The sequence below is a fragment of the Sinocyclocheilus anshuiensis genome, unplaced genomic scaffold (genome assembly GCF_001515605.1).
Source record: "Sinocyclocheilus anshuiensis isolate Anshui unplaced genomic scaffold, SAMN03320099.WGS_v1.1 scaffold705, whole genome shotgun sequence".
In the NCBI taxonomy this organism is placed as follows: domain Eukaryota; kingdom Metazoa; phylum Chordata; class Actinopteri; order Cypriniformes; family Cyprinidae; genus Sinocyclocheilus; species Sinocyclocheilus anshuiensis.
In genome coordinates this window covers 498,817-514,812 of record NW_015536493.1, presented here as the reverse complement: position 1 = coordinate 514,812, position 15,996 = coordinate 498,817, and the positions used below count along the sequence as shown (strand labels likewise).

At 36.1% G+C, this 15,996-nt stretch overlaps 1 protein-coding gene across 1 annotated transcript; it reads right to left on the bottom strand.

The window, feature by feature from the left end:
* Positions 1 to 1,039: 1,039 nt before the first annotated feature.
* On the bottom strand, positions 1,040 to 15,788 carry LOC107685904 (ras-like protein family member 10B). Its single transcript, XM_016482640.1, has 4 exons — positions 15,554 to 15,788; positions 13,941 to 14,319; positions 10,935 to 11,059; positions 1,040 to 1,869 (listed from the first exon to the last, which is right to left on the bottom strand). The coding sequence occupies exons 2-4, from the start codon at positions 14,226 to 14,228 to the stop codon at positions 1,599 to 1,601; spliced, it is 684 nt and encodes a 227-aa protein (XP_016338126.1). The 5' UTR covers positions 14,229 to 14,319; positions 15,554 to 15,788; the 3' UTR covers positions 1,040 to 1,598.
* Positions 15,789 to 15,996: the final 208 nt, after the last annotated feature.

The window sequence follows — 15,996 nt, the reverse complement described above, 5'->3', positions numbered from 1 at the left end:
TACCCACTGTATATATATATATATATATATATATATATATATATAATGACTAATAAAAATGACAAATAAAATAAACACTGAAAATATAAAAATAAAAGCTAATTCAAAATATGAATGAATATTATAATAGTATAAAAATAATGCTTAAATAATACTGTACTGCACTATATTGCAAGTCTTACAAAGCCATTCAAGAGCTTTGTATCACAAACAGACTGAAATTCAAGTTGTTTTTCACTGAAAAACTTTACATCTACCCAAGGTCCAAGCTCTTGGAAGTAGCTATGTCCAAATTATGAATGAACCTTTATTAGATCTTTTCAATGAATAGGTTGATCAGATTCACAAAACTGTTTTTAGAGGGTGTGTACGCTAAAATCCACACCAACTTTCAGATCTATAAAAACGGTCTGTGGAAAAGTGATTATTGCCATGTCAGTGTCCAAGCAGATACAGTATATGCACTTTTCAGTGTCTGAGTAGAAATGTAAGAAATTCTTGTCGCTCATCATTCTCAAGTAAAGGATTTGGACGTAGACTGCTGCTTATTATATGTTAATGACATTAATTAGGCTGCGCTTACAAGTTGAAATCTGAAACCATTCAGCTGCGCACAATTTCAAGATAATTTGCTATTTATAAATTTAACATCTAAAAGAGAAGCGTATGCATTCATTCTCCAAATCACACGTATGCACATTTGAGAAATGATCGTATGATCAAATGTAGGACAATTTCTATGCAACATTTTATTTTATTGAGGCCCCTGGTTCAAGTTCAACTCAGCTCAACTCCTGATTGCAGCAGAGGGTTATCACTGAAGCTCACTGAAGAGGAAGATTTTTGGTGAATTCCCATAAAATTCCTATATAAAGCTATTGTATGGTATTGGAGCAGTATGGATCTTTTTTGTTTTTTTGCATCCTTTTTGAAGCTTGAAAGCTCCCCATTGTATGTAACTACATGGAAAAGAGCGACAAGTACATTATTAAAATTTCTCTTTTTGTGTTCCACAAATGACAGAGTCATACGGGTTTAGAACAACACAGAGGTGAGTATATTATGCCATTTGTCAGTGAACTATCCCTTTAAAAACACAGAAGTATCCATAGAACATAGATTCTTTGTATAATTTGTGTTGTGTGGTGTATTGCCGAATCAGTGCCTGCATATGGCACCTGAGCTGGGAAACACTTCTGCTTGCAGGAACTAGAAGATCCTTAAGCTCATAAGCATAGAGGAGCGTCTATGTGCTGTCCTGGCCTGAACATAAGCAAGTGTATTAAACGTAATATTAAAGCTGAATTTAGTTGTCTTCCACCAGCCTTTTGGCAGTTTGGATTTCTAAGATAAGAGGCAGAGGTGTTGGTTGTGTTCTTCCAGGCCAAAAGCGGAGACATCAGTTTGAAGGCTTAAGTAATGAAGCAACAGGGACTTCCTGTTATAAGCCCACATCTGTCTGTCCATAGTTAGACTCCCAAATGTTAAGTTCCTTGGCATGAGGGTTATCACAGCTCTTCCAGCTGCCCACACAATAATGGAGTGTCCATAGCCATAAACCGCTTTAGAATGAGCTCTGTAGAAGAGAAACAGCGAGCTCACATTAGGACGCATCTCTCTCTCCTGAGCGCCCGCTGGAAACGGATGGTGGCATGGACGTGCTTGCAGCGGGCACAACCCACGCTGCGGAGAGCCTCTCCGAACAACAGTAAAATGTGCCAGTTGAACTTGGCAGAGCACTCCACATATCCACACTTCCAGCTCTTTCGGACTAAGTCAGATACGCTGTGTCGAGGGATGACGCGACCTCGCTGCAGATCACGTTTGTTGCCGACAATCAGAATGGGCGTCTCTCCAGAGCCCATAACTCTGTGGAAAGATACACACATGCTATAAATATAGAAAGCAAAAACAATTCTAAATATAAAGATGGCTCAAATCTAATTATATTCCACAGACACCACAGAAAAAAAACTTTCAGTATGTTGTTATGGATGTTAAAGTTTCTTTATGGAACCAAAATGTCAATAGAAAAAAAAAATTGTATAGTATAGTTTACTCACTCTACTTTACTCATGTTGTTTCAAACCTGTATGACTTTCTTTCGCCTGTGGAACATAAAAGAAGATATTTTGATGAATGACGGTAACCAAACAGTTTTGTTGACCACTGACTTCTATTTTATGGACAAAAAACACTGAAATGTTTCACAAAATATCTTCTTTTTTATTCTATGGAATAAAGCAAGTCATACTGGTCTGGAACAACATGAAAGTGAGGTAGGCCGTGTGTTCACAAAAGCGTTTTAAGCCAGATGAAAACGCCAGGCGCTCTGCTGAAAACGCATAGCTGTGAGATGCTTTGATACTGAATGTAGGCAGAAGTAATGTGGCAGACGCATCGTGAATTAAATATTGCAAGCATTATTTTTCATATCAATATTCGTAGTAGTTCGGGACTCCCATCTGGTACAGACATGAATACTCAGAGACAAGAAATATTAACCAGGGGTGGACTGGGACACAATTTCAGGCCGGGAAATCTCACACTCATTCAGGCTATTCCATACACTCACAACAAATTCTGAAACACGGACAACCCTATTAGCCTATTTGTATGACCATCACATAAAAAGGTCTAAATCTTTAGTCGGGGCCGTGGAAAATAGTTAAAGGTTCTCTCTTGAACTGCACCGTCACTTCCCTTTTCCTTTTCATTTTCTCCAATATCTCTGTCTCTCCCTTTTTTCTTGTACCTGTCACTTCTTTACCAGCAGGTCTACTTTTATTAACACTTAACAGAACTGTGTCCACCATGTTGCAAAACAACCACCTCATTGGCACATAATGTTGTTATTTCTCTTAAAATGACTTAAACCTATAATTCATACAAATATGTAATAAAATGCCTAAATGCCAAAATTAGTACACTGAAAAATCCTAATACTGAACACACTATTGTTTGCCCAGCACTCAGCTTGAAAAGACATGGCATTTTTTAAAAATGCAGTGCTCCCATTGAAAACAATTGAAAAAATATGCTAGCCTCTGGAAAAAACGCTTTGGTAATGATAACAGAATTCTAATTTTTGGGAGAGCTACATTTAAAAGTGAATTCAACATTCATATGTCAGGTCATCCTTACGTATTTCTGTGATGTTGGTTGTTTGTTTAAAAAAAAGTCTTTGAATTGTTAGTTCACTATTTGACGTTAGAAGATATGTTGAAATTAACACACAAAGGAAGGGCTAATGCTTATGTACTAAAAAATAGCATAATATTTTAATTTCAGCCATGCATCGGCGAATAATAAGAAATTTATCTGAATTCTTTTTTAATATAATACTAAATAAAACATATATGGAAAATATAACAGACATTGTGCCTCATGACTCTTGGTCTTTCTGCAAAAGCATTCTGTTACGGACATGCAAAAAATAAATAAATACATAAAAAAACAACAAAAAAAAAACAAAAAAAAAAAAAAACCAGATGTTTAGTTTGAAAAAGGCAACAAACTAATGGTTTCTCATTTTGGCAACACAGATTTGACTACATTATCTGTTTTTCCAGCTCATAAAATGTGGTTCTAATAAAATTTTAATATAGCATATTTTATAAAGGTCCTGCTGTGATCGTATGTTTTTGTGTCTGTAAAGCATCTGATGAAGTGGAATGTCTTCATCAAGAGAATCAATTTGGTTTGCAATTTCATCAGACTGATACAGTTAATGTGGTCTGGGCCAAATCCAACAACCTCTATATCAGTGTTGTCTGAAGCTCTCTTTGCATCCATCTATTCTGGATGCTTTCAGAATAAAGTGGCATATCATGCATCAAGATGCATATTAGTGTAAATCCATGGCAACATATAGAACAGCGGCATTCGTGTAGATGAAATCACTTCTTTTCAACTTTCTAGGAAAAGCCTTGGTACAGTTATCACACTGAAAGACTTTTTCAAATCAAACTGTATTGCCGTTACCTTGAAAATGAACCTAAACCTAAAGCTTGTGTATCACACTTCATCTTCAGCAGGAAAGATGTGAAAAATATTATTAAATATGCCTAAACTGTTTGTTTCAGGATCTTGCATGTCATTTTACAAATGTCTTTCTTTCTGTATAGAGAAATTAGGCAAATTGTTGTCTCTGTGGTTACTTCACAGATGCAAGCGATGATCTTGCATCACAACACTGAAATATTAGAAAATATTTGTTAATGGGCTTTGAAAGGTGTAAATGATACAAGGACACAACTAGCCCTTTGATGGCTTAGGATTACACGACTTCTCCATTGAAATCTACATTAATTTTCAGGTGACTAAAGATGCAGAAATTATTTAATCATACCCACAGCCTGTTGGGCTCAATTTCAGATATTTATGCAACTTTCTGTGCACAGTATACATCTATGCATTTGCCTGTGCATAATACATATAATAATTTGATGTCATTGTGCATGGGAACAGCATCTTGGGTTCAGTGTTAAAGAAAAAGGGAATGCACTGAATGCACAGAAAAAGCACAGAAATTCATCAGTCATCATTTGCTTATACTTATGTCATTCCAAGCCTTTCTTTAGTTCCTTTTTTTATAAAAAAGATATTCAAAGATGATATTTTGACTAACACTATAGCATCAACTTTCATAGCATGGGCAGAAGAAATAAAGTCATGCAGGTCAGGAATAACATTAGAGAGAGTAAATAATGACAGAATATTCATTTTTGGGTGAACAAAGTTTTTAAAAATAGACATTTTAAATTATTACATTAGATTTTACTGACATACTCCTGTATGTCTAATTATAATCCAAACACATCTCCATTATATTCTAAATGTACAGGCATCATTTTTCATATATAATAAAGGTTGTCCATACTTTGTTTTTCAAAAAGATTAATAAACATTGACATTTGCTATGTTATTTGGTATATACTACTGTTGCACACTTCACACACAAATAATTTTACAAATTCATATCCCCTGGCATACATTTCCTGACTATCGGTGGGTCCTTAAACAGAACATTAAAATATTTATATTTTCAAGAATATTTTTAGTTTTTATGTATTTATTTATGTATATATGTATTTAGATTCTTACGGAACTATTTTCACTGGTGGAGAAAAAATTTAATTCTGTAAAGCCTGACATATGAAATATGTTAAAAATGTAATATTTTGAAATACAAATAGTTTTTTGAAATTTTAGACAAAATATAAAACAAAAATCTTAAAAAAAAAAAGTTTGCATATGCACAGAAAATGCACGGTTAGAAAATGCATATGCACAGCATACTCAAGGTTTTTATATCATATTTGATATATTAGGCTTTTATGGGTCATATAGCCTAGTATGATAATATGGAGCACACACTTGAGGAGGGGAAAAAACACTTCAATTCAAAGCACCAAACTGAGCAAAAAATATAATATAGTTGGTCCAGTTTATGATATTTGCTTGGCCATAAAGTAAGATGAAATTCTTTATGATAGCTTGCAATGATTGAGAGATGTACAAATAAATATTTCTCAATTTTACAAAAAAGTTTGGACAATCATCAGTTTTTCTAAAAAAAACAAAAAATCATGTAAACCTAAGTTGATTCAGTCCAGTAAAAGTTAATCTTGAACAATATAAAAGTTATTATTATGTTTACTTTATGAAAACCAAATTTCACAGTAAAAAGACATGAGTACTACAACCTGAGGGTGGACATTTTTAGAATGACACTGAGGCCTTTTACTTGATAAAAAAATATGAATTATCTATCAGATGACAGAAGGCATGTTTTGATTATGTTGATAATTCAGAGGCCTTCGATTTTTTTTGTATCAAATATGATACAGTAGGGCCTTATTGGGTTATTTTACTGGATACATTTTGTCTGAAAATTAATATAACCTGCTTAAATTACATAAATTAAAATTAAAAATAAAAGTAAACTAAATCTTACATTTATATGAAAACCATTGGTTCAGTGTTGAAACACAACCAAAAATAAAAAAGCCAGTCAAATTTAATTTATTAAATGGCATGCCAATTACAGCGAAATTGGTCTGAGACAGGATCTTTAGCTCATTGGTGACTATAAGCAGCCTCCCGCACGTATTGCGTGTGCAGACTGCTCCAGTGACAAGCTGTCAGGAAGTGAAGCCGTCATTTGTACAGGGAGCTGGGCTGCTCTATCGGCCTCTCGTCCTGTCTCCAACAGAGAGCAGAGCTCATGTCTCCTCGCTTATCTCTGTTTGAGATTACCTGTGCCTCTGACAGCTCTGAAAAAAGACAAATAGATTTCCAATTGTTTCACTTCACAGAGGCTTTCCACAGAGCTGCACCGGACTGATATAAACTGGGCAGGAAAGCTAAAAATAGATCTCTTCTATGGAAAAAACGGTGAACTAACAGCTACAGCTCTGGGTGTCCAAAGAAGTGGATTCATAACAGAACTTCAGAGTCATTCAAAGCTGACCTCAGAAAATGTGCCTGATGTGTGTCCGTGTACTGATAAGAAGATTGGATCGTAAACACAATTAGCCCCAAACCTCTCTAGACCTCATGCTGTCAGTCACCGGGTGACTCTGGGTCTTGAATTGACAGGAACCACCAGCATTGTCCATCAGTCATTGTCTGTGACAGACAGCTCTGTTCTCTGATCTCTGACACACTCAATTCATCCTCAAACACAGCAGAGTCCCTCTGCAACAGAATTCATTTATTACCACATTCATTCTTCATTCATTCACTAACTCAATCTAGTCTTTGATTCATTCATTTAGTCTTTCAAATTTAGCTGGTTTGACTGTCAGTCTGGATTGCTGTGCAGCGTACATCAATTCATCCTTCACTGACATGATCTGACTGAAAGGCAAGGACTATAACATTAACTGCCATTGGGGACTTACAAACTCAAAGGGTCTGTTCCAAAACCGCCTGTCTATGTCCTAACCTTAACAGAATCCCATAGGCGTCTAATTAGAGATGCTCTACATAAGCAGAAACTCCACACACCAAATAATGCTCCTCCAGTGAAGTTGTACAGCCACAACACATTAATCACAGCAGCACCACAATGATTATGAAAATAAAAACATTAATTTTCTTCATAGAGAAAATAATAGCAATAACTTATAATAAACCTTTCAAGACATATTTATCGTGATTGTTAAGTGATGATATGTGCTACTGTAAAAGCCACATGTCAACTTGTTCTCAGCCTTATAAAAAAAAGTAAATAAATAATTGCCAAATTCCTGTATAACTACACTCCTAAAGAAAAATCCACCAATCGGAGAAACTGCTGTTAATTTATTACCACACAGCAAAATCCCCAGAGTTAAATAAACTCTGCTCAGAGTACATATTGTCCCAATCTACAGAGTGTTAAAGTAACACTGAAGCAGAGTTACCACTGTTGAGGATTATGTGATACATTTTTATGTCTAAAAGCCTGAGCAGATAGTTGTTCATCTTCAACATTGTTAACAGCGGGTTTTCTTTACTAATGCTCACTCATTAAATAATTAATTGCTTAATTATCCCATTAACTTTAACTCTGCTTCAGTGTTACTTTAACACTCTGTAGATTGGGACAATATGTACTCTGAGCAGAGTTGATTTAACTCTGGGGATTTTGCTGTGCATCTCTCTCTCTCTCGCTATACACTCCTGTATCAACACTGTTCAACTGCTTGTTAACACAAATGTCTAATCAGCCAAACACACTGCCAGCAATTAAATACATTTAGGACTGTAGACAAGATCAAGACGGTCTGCTGAAGTTCAACCCAAGCATCAGAATGGGGAAGGAAGGTGATTTAAGTGACTCTGAACTTGGCATCAGTTGATGCCAGACGGGCTGGTCTGAGTACTTCAGAAACTGCTAATCGGCTGGAATTTTCATGCACAACAACCATCTCTAGGGTTTACAGAGAATGGTCCAAAAAATAGAAAATACCTAATAAAAAAAACCTGGCTATGTGTACTGCGTTAAGCTAACTGAGACTTGTTATAACACTTGCATATCATTGCTCTTTTGTTGATTTTGATTGCTTCCATTGTCCTCATTTGTAAGTCGCTTTGGATAAAAGTGTCTGCTAAATGACTAAATGTAAATGTAGTTAGTAGCAGTAATGTGGGCAAAATGCCTTGTTGATGCCAGAGGTCAGAGGAGAATGGCCAGACTGGTTCTGTCACGATCTGCTACTGTGCTGGAGCGAGGGGCAACGAGAACGCGGAGACGCAGGAGAATTCTCAGTAACACAGTCTTTAATCATCCACAGGTGGTGTAACACAGGGCAGACAAGAACACACGTAGCATGGAGGAACATACATAGACCAGAAGACATTCAATACCGGACAAAGGAAGACAGGGCAAACTACACTTTAAATACTGGCACAAATGAAGATAATTAATGACACACACCTGGACCAAATAACACAATCAAACAAGAGGGAAAACTGGGTCATGGAACATGTGGGGAACAAAGCACAAGACACAGGACTGACAGGTTCAAGCTCACAGAAAGGCAACAGTAACTCAAATAACTGCTTGTTACAACTGCATTGAGCTGCATATGTGCTATACGGTAAATACGGGTAAAAAAGCCATTCAGAATTTATATTATCTATACTTTTAGTGCTTGACTAAGCTTAGTAAAAAACAGATGAAAATACATGAGACACTTTGGCGCAATTTTCATTCTTCATTGAATAAGGTGGAACAAACATTTGGAACAAACACAACTTATAGTAGGTGCAAATGCAATTTTTATTTTTCTAAGAAAAAACAGTTACATTTCACTAAATATTTCCTATTCATAAAGGTATGCTGTGCAATTGTAAAGCTATTGACAAACTCATGCTGTGCAGGTTGTGGGGTTGGTTGGCACAGAATTGAATGGCTATACATACGTGTAATTTTAAGAGAGAAGCAATGAAACCACAATAAATATTTTTAGCTGGTGGGGTTAGATTTTAATTTAACACACACCAAAAAAAAAAAAAAAAAGAAAAGATGGTAACTTAAGAAGACAACAAAATGTTGCTGCCCAGCTTTTGAAACAGTCTTCAAGGTCATTATAACATGCCTACAATGCCTTAATGCTGTCAGTTATTGTATATTTTGGACAGCTAATGTACATGGACCCATAAGAAACGTTAACAGAGCTCAATACAAAACTTTCTCTGAGATGAGGACAATGGCTATTGTTTCACCAAAGATTCATTAACTGTCTTTCTTTTAATTCCTCACACTAACAGGGTCTGTCTTATCACAGGAACGATTGACAGCCCGCACACTCACTTCTGTTGGGTATTAGCAGATCAGATCAGTGAATCGAACCAGCCCATCCTCTGCGTATTTTACGGCAGAGGCTGTGAGGCAGTGTCAGGCCAAGGTGACTTAATTGTGTTCTGCCTGGATCAATAAAACATGTATGTTTGTCACCGGAACCGCCTGCCTCACAGCTCAGGCCTTGACGGAAGCGAAGCATGACAGCTGACGCCATTGATTGCGATAAATCTGCCTCTGAGTGACAGGCTCACCGCGGACGCCCACACTGACCGTTTAAGCCAATCGGTGACTGAGCTGAATTTAAATAATGATGAAGCATCACTGTCACTGTGTGTATTACTCTGATACATAGGGCATCTCGGATCCTATCCTCTTTCTGCAAACCAATTTGTTCTCTCTTTAGCAATTCAAATTTATACAAACTGGGCATAAAGAAATATTTTTTGTTATTTTACCTGTTATTTAAAAAAGATTTCTCTAATCTTTAAGCATAAATCTCACAAACCCTAACTGTGTACATAGATCTATTCTCTGAAAACAAGTCAAATTATATTATATTATATTATATTATTATATTGCGGTGATACAAGCAATCAAGCAGTTAGTACATATCGTCTTATCTATACGATGAATGTTGATAAAGTTGGATGTACTTATAAATCCAACTTTATATAAAGAGCTGGGTGGTAATAGAGTTGCATTTTGTGATAAATTAAAAAATATCAGGCAGTTACGAATTGCTATATCACTTTACTTGAGTGTGCTGTATGTATGCGGATAAAGTTATAATATCTCATTTTATAAATAGAACTGTGCAATAATAATTTACAGTTTGTGACAATATAAATATATATTATAAAACATTTAGCTTGTTTTAATGATGTTTTATATATTTTAACTAAATAAAAATACTGCCTATTAATATGGTTTCTTGAATAGTTTATTTTACTTGTACAATCACACTATTTGGTAGTGGATGGTCCAAGACACTGTGTAACAAATTAGTCTCACATGTCAAGTGCAAGGGATGCTCAGATATGTATGTTATTGACTATAAAACACCAACTTATTTAATAAGCAAGAAAAAAGGTGTTTGTTCACATTAATGTGATGATGAATTAAAGCAGCACCTCGTCAAAAGTGTTGACATATGGATATCAAGTCAAACAGTAAATGATATCAAAGAGATATCAAACACGCATTAGTACACAGCCAAAACAATCACAAATAGGCATCATCATCATCATCAAACCTACTCTGGTACAAAGCAAAAAGTCTCGGAGGCTTTTGAATTGGCTTTTGATGACATTACATGCCCTTTGCAATCAGCAGAGGAGAAGGGAAGGCATTTCTGTTTTGATTTGGATCCAAATGATGAAGAAACGACCCAGTGTGCTGGCAGCCCATGATTACAGAAGGGTCTCGCCTTTTGAGTGTAATTACAGCAAGCATCAAACATTGAAAAAAGAAAAGAAAAGAAGGGTTGGGAAACATAAGGGAGATAAAGTAGCACAAAAAAAAGCAGAGAATAGACAAAAACAGAGGCATAAGCAGATAAAGCGCAGTAGGAAGAGAGAAGGGTGCAAAGATGTAAAGGTGTGAAGGAATAAAATGAGGCTATATTCGCATCACGTACCTGTTCTCTAAGATCTGCTGCCGCATGGTCTTGACATACTCAAAGCTGTCGAAACAGCAGATGTCATAAACCAGAACGTAGACATGAGCGCTCCGAATGCCTCGACAGCAAACATCTGACCATTCCTGCATAGACACAGAGCAACACAACATCCTGATCATGGGAAACAAATCCAAACTTCAGTTAACCTTAGCCTACTGTATCATATTTCATACACAAATGTCTAAGTCCTCTATCAACATGATCAAACCTATTATACACAATGTACTACATGCCTTCTGTTGTCTGATTAATAGTATATTTCATACTCATATAGTTCATTCATATGTCCACATAAATCCACTGCTAAATCTACTTAATCAACTTATTTAGACTAAAGCAACTTGATAATCCATACATTTATCTTTTAGAAAACATGTTAAAATTTAAGTATCAAATATGATAGGCCTACATCAAGGAACATTTATTTATCTCTCAATCATCACTGTGTTTTATTGCATTATACGTTTTAATAAAAAACTACAGAGCTTTGAGCATTTAAATATCATCTTATTACAACATATTATTGGGTATTTATATGGATTTTAAGTAGTTTGCTATAATGTTCTGTTTACTAAATGTACCAAATTTCTCATTATTTTACATTGCAAGATATCGGAATTTCATATAAATATCAGCAACTGCACCGAATTGTGTATTTCTGCTCAGTTTGGACCTCTGAATAAAATTGAGGGTTTTTTCCTCCTCAAGTATGAGCTCCATAGTCTCCTGTATCAAATATATATAGGTGCATCTCAATAAATTAGAATGTTGTGGAAAAGTTCGAGCTGAAGGCCACTGTCAAAGAAACCTGGGCTTCCATACCACCTCAGCAGTGCCACAAACTGATCACCTCCATGCCACGCCGAATTGAGGCAGTAATTAAAGCAAAAGGAGCCCCTACCAAGTATTGAGTACATGTACAGTAAATTAACATACTTTCCAGAAGGCCAACAATTCACTAAAAATGTTTTTTTTATTGGTCTTATGAAGTATTCTAATTTGTTGAGATAGTGAATTGGTGGGTTTTTGTTAAATGTGAGCCAAAATCATCACAATTAAAAGAACCAAAGACTTAAACTACTTCAGTCTGTGTGTATTGAATTTATTTAATACACGAGTTTCACAATTTGAGTTGAATTACTGAAATAAATGAACTTTTCCACGACATTCTAATTTATTGAGATGCACCTGTAAAAGCCTGATTTATCAGATATGATACCCAAAAACATATTCATATACATTTTTTTTTTTTCAATGTGGTGTCTAAAGCTTCAATAAACTGTTAAAATTAGAATAGGCTTTACGGGTTAATACAAGTATCAACTAATAACACTAAGCATTCATAACATTATGAGATTCAAATTACTCATGTTCAGATGATTCATTCAGAACCTTTAAACCTGAACTGATTAATATGTGCTAGTTTACAACTGATTTGCTTGTGGAAATAAGTTAAAACTCAAGGAGATAGGAGCATAAAACAGGTAATACATGTAAAAACAGGATAGAGGATGAGCACCCTATTCTTATTCTCCCCATCTATTTGTGTATATCGGCCATGTGAAGATACATGAGACAAAGATAGAATGTGAAGATAGAGGGCACACTGAAGGCACATTCAGCAATTTACAAACAAATGATATGTTTTAGTAGAAGTCTGTTACTGTGGTTATAATGGACATGGTTTGAGGAGAAATGCTAGCTTTTGCAATTGAAGCAACAGTTGTCTAAATCGCTTAGTTAATGATAGCCCAAGCTAACTTCTAGTTCTCTGACAGGAAACTCCAGTTGGGAATAAAATTATAGATGTAAAGTTATGAAAGAATCGTCTCTTCCCAATGTCACTAATTAAATCACTGAATCATTATGACACCACTGAGAAAGAAAAGTGAACTGCTGCTCAAGTGGCTCTTTTATCCTTTCGAGCTGTCTGAAATCACAAGTGTTACACAGAGCCATGTGCTCTCAAGCTACTGGTTCATTATAAACCATTCTACTATAATAAAGCACTCAGTGAGTATAAACGTACAGAGCCCATATCAAAATACTGAAAACATTCTGCTTAATTGGCCCTTCGCAAAGCTCTTCCACCCTCTGACACTGTTGCTACGTCTGAATATCTCATAGGACTTAGAAGATTTTGCATGAACCATGCAATTTTTATAAAATGACCGTTTTGCATGGATATATGATTAAATTAAGCATTTCATTGCATTGCATGGTTTTATGCCTTTAAAAAAAATTAACAGTTTACATAAGTGTCCAAGACTGCATATCAGAATCAGCTAAAAAATTAAGAATTCTCATTTGATAGCAATTACACTTCATAAAAAAAGTGTGAGCAAAACTGTTTCTACAACATACTATTTGTACAGTGAATTTTATTACCACTATTGTTATCTGAATCAATACCTGCTGTAAATGAATATGAACATGTGACTTTCACACAGGCATAACAGAGTTGCATAACTATCAATAACTATCATAACTATCATCTGTTGACACACATACAGATGATTTTCAAAATATCTGATGTGAAATATTTGAGTTGATATTTAGATCTGTAGACAATCTTTTCACACACTGTAAAAAATGTCTTAGATGTGTTCCCTAAAATGTACAAAGCCCCACATATGACACGCAGGGGAAAAGACAAGTTCATGGCCATTATTTAACTAAATAAAACAAAAAAATGAATTAGTCATTTTTAGGCCAGAACAGGTAGAAATTGATCCCTACTGTTACAACTACAATAACACTTTTTACAGATTTCTGCAATTCTAGAGACACACAGGGTCATTTTCTCTCAGAATTCAACTGCGGAGATCTCATTAGTGATTTCCCTTCCCTATGGGTGGGTTCGTTTGGGTACCTCAAATGTTATAAACCTTGTCCTGACAGAGGGTCAGGTCAGAGTCATATTATTAGACTCTGTCCAGGGTTGTGGTATGTTGGTTACTGTACCTGTAGAGAGCTGACAGGAAAGCTGCTGATGGCTGGATAATCTGTGATCTGAAGGTCATGCACATGACCATTGAGCACTGCGGCAGAAAGATGCATCCGCCGTGTCTTACTGGACACCGCCACCTCACTGTAGTCATCGTGAAGAAAGCGCTGCACAATGGCCGTCTTGCCCACCCCCTGAGCTCCCAGCACTGCGATCCGGAACGGAGGGGGCATTGCCCTGTTTCCACCTCGCCCCCGGTGGGCCGCCCCACCCTCCCTGCTCTCGCAAACAGCTGGCCAGTGCATTCAGAGTGGCACATGGGCAGCACATAGTCTTGACTGAAGTCCCGAAAGCAGTGTTGGCCACAGCACAGTCCCATTCATAGGCCTGCAGCCTCTAAGAAAGAGAAAAGTGAAACAGACAGAGAGATGAAAATGCCAATCAAGAGTCCAACTCAAATAAAAACAGGATTTTGATTCATTTGAAACCACCTTTAGTAATATACTGATTTATACAATAGAGATTATTTCGAAGCAGCTTTACAGTAATAACAGGAAAAAAAAAAACAGAATCAGTGACACGAAATACATCAAATACGAGACAAATCCAAGTTCTCCTGTAAAACAGATCTACAAAGACAACAGTGTCATAGCTCAGAGTTAGTTCAGGGCTGCGTTCAACTTAGGCTTACGATGCTTTTGGGAAACACAGCCCAGTTCAGTTCAATAACTGTGTTAAGTTTATAAATTATAAGCAAGTTCAATTCAGCTATAAGCAGAAGGAAATAGTGTCGTTATTGTTCGATGTGGATGCAGTTTAGTTCCGACACCACATAAACTGACACATACATCTATCCAAAATAGTTCAAATGTATGATCAATTAATAGGTATCTACTAGTTATAGGTATCTACTAGAAAATAGTTCAATTGTTGTTTATATAGCACATTTAAAACAGCAGCTGAGTACTGTACAATTCAGAAAGCAAAATATTAAAATAGCTAAATAAGATACAAGGAAAAAGAAGAGAAAAATACAAAAATAAACATTTAAATAATATTAATAAAAAAACAAATAATAAAAATGCATTAAAATAAAATAAAGCTCCTGTGAGACCTATGCAGAAATATTTGACAATACGTCTACATATTTATAGTAATCTGTTTATATATCATAGTCTGTTAATTGCATGATATGTCATAATGTTCCCATGATATAAAGCACTTAAAGTGGGTTGGGATGATTTAAATGGAGCAAAGATATTAATAGAAATCGCCACATATAACCAAACGACACAGGCAGCAGCACCTCCATGTGTGTGAGCTATTCTTATAGAGCTACTGCAGGGGGCAGGATGAATGATGCTAATTCAATAGTCTACTATGAATCTTCTCAATGTCAATCTATAGCGTGATTAGACCAATAATAATGGACACAATGCGTATGTAACGTATTCTCTGCATCCGTTAGAATAAAGACGCACTTGTCATGCACTTGTTCATCTACTCACATATATAAGCGCTAAATACCTATCTAAATGCCCCAACACTTTATCATTCCCTATAAAGATTTTTAGATTTGAAGCAGGAGACTGTCGGTTCAAGCGTATCGCAAGCGGCTCCGGTGACTTACCTTATGCGCAGGTGAGAAGTTGCATTCTTCGCGAGGTTCGGGCTGCTGAACACCTGCGCGATCTTTCTCGTCGAGTTCTCACTCTCTGCTCGCATTCAGGTGCAGAAGTAACCCTCAAACTGTCCTGGAGGAATATCCTGCTCTTTTGCGTCATGTGGACCTCATGTTCGCCCGTGTTAAACAGACAGACAAAATCAACGCTTGCGCGTAAAATCAGAGCGCCGGACCGCGCCGAGGCGGGTCAGTGTCACAGGTTAATTGAATTTGAAAAAAAGCTGAGAGCACTGCTTTGTCTATGGCAAGCCTAGTTGACATTTATTACTTAAAACAAATGTCTGTGTTACTAAATCTTTTACGTTGGTTATTTTTTATTTGTAAATTAAGCATGAGAAAAATTTTGTTTCTCAGCAGAAGTTACAGTTATGATGTATTGGTCTTGAATT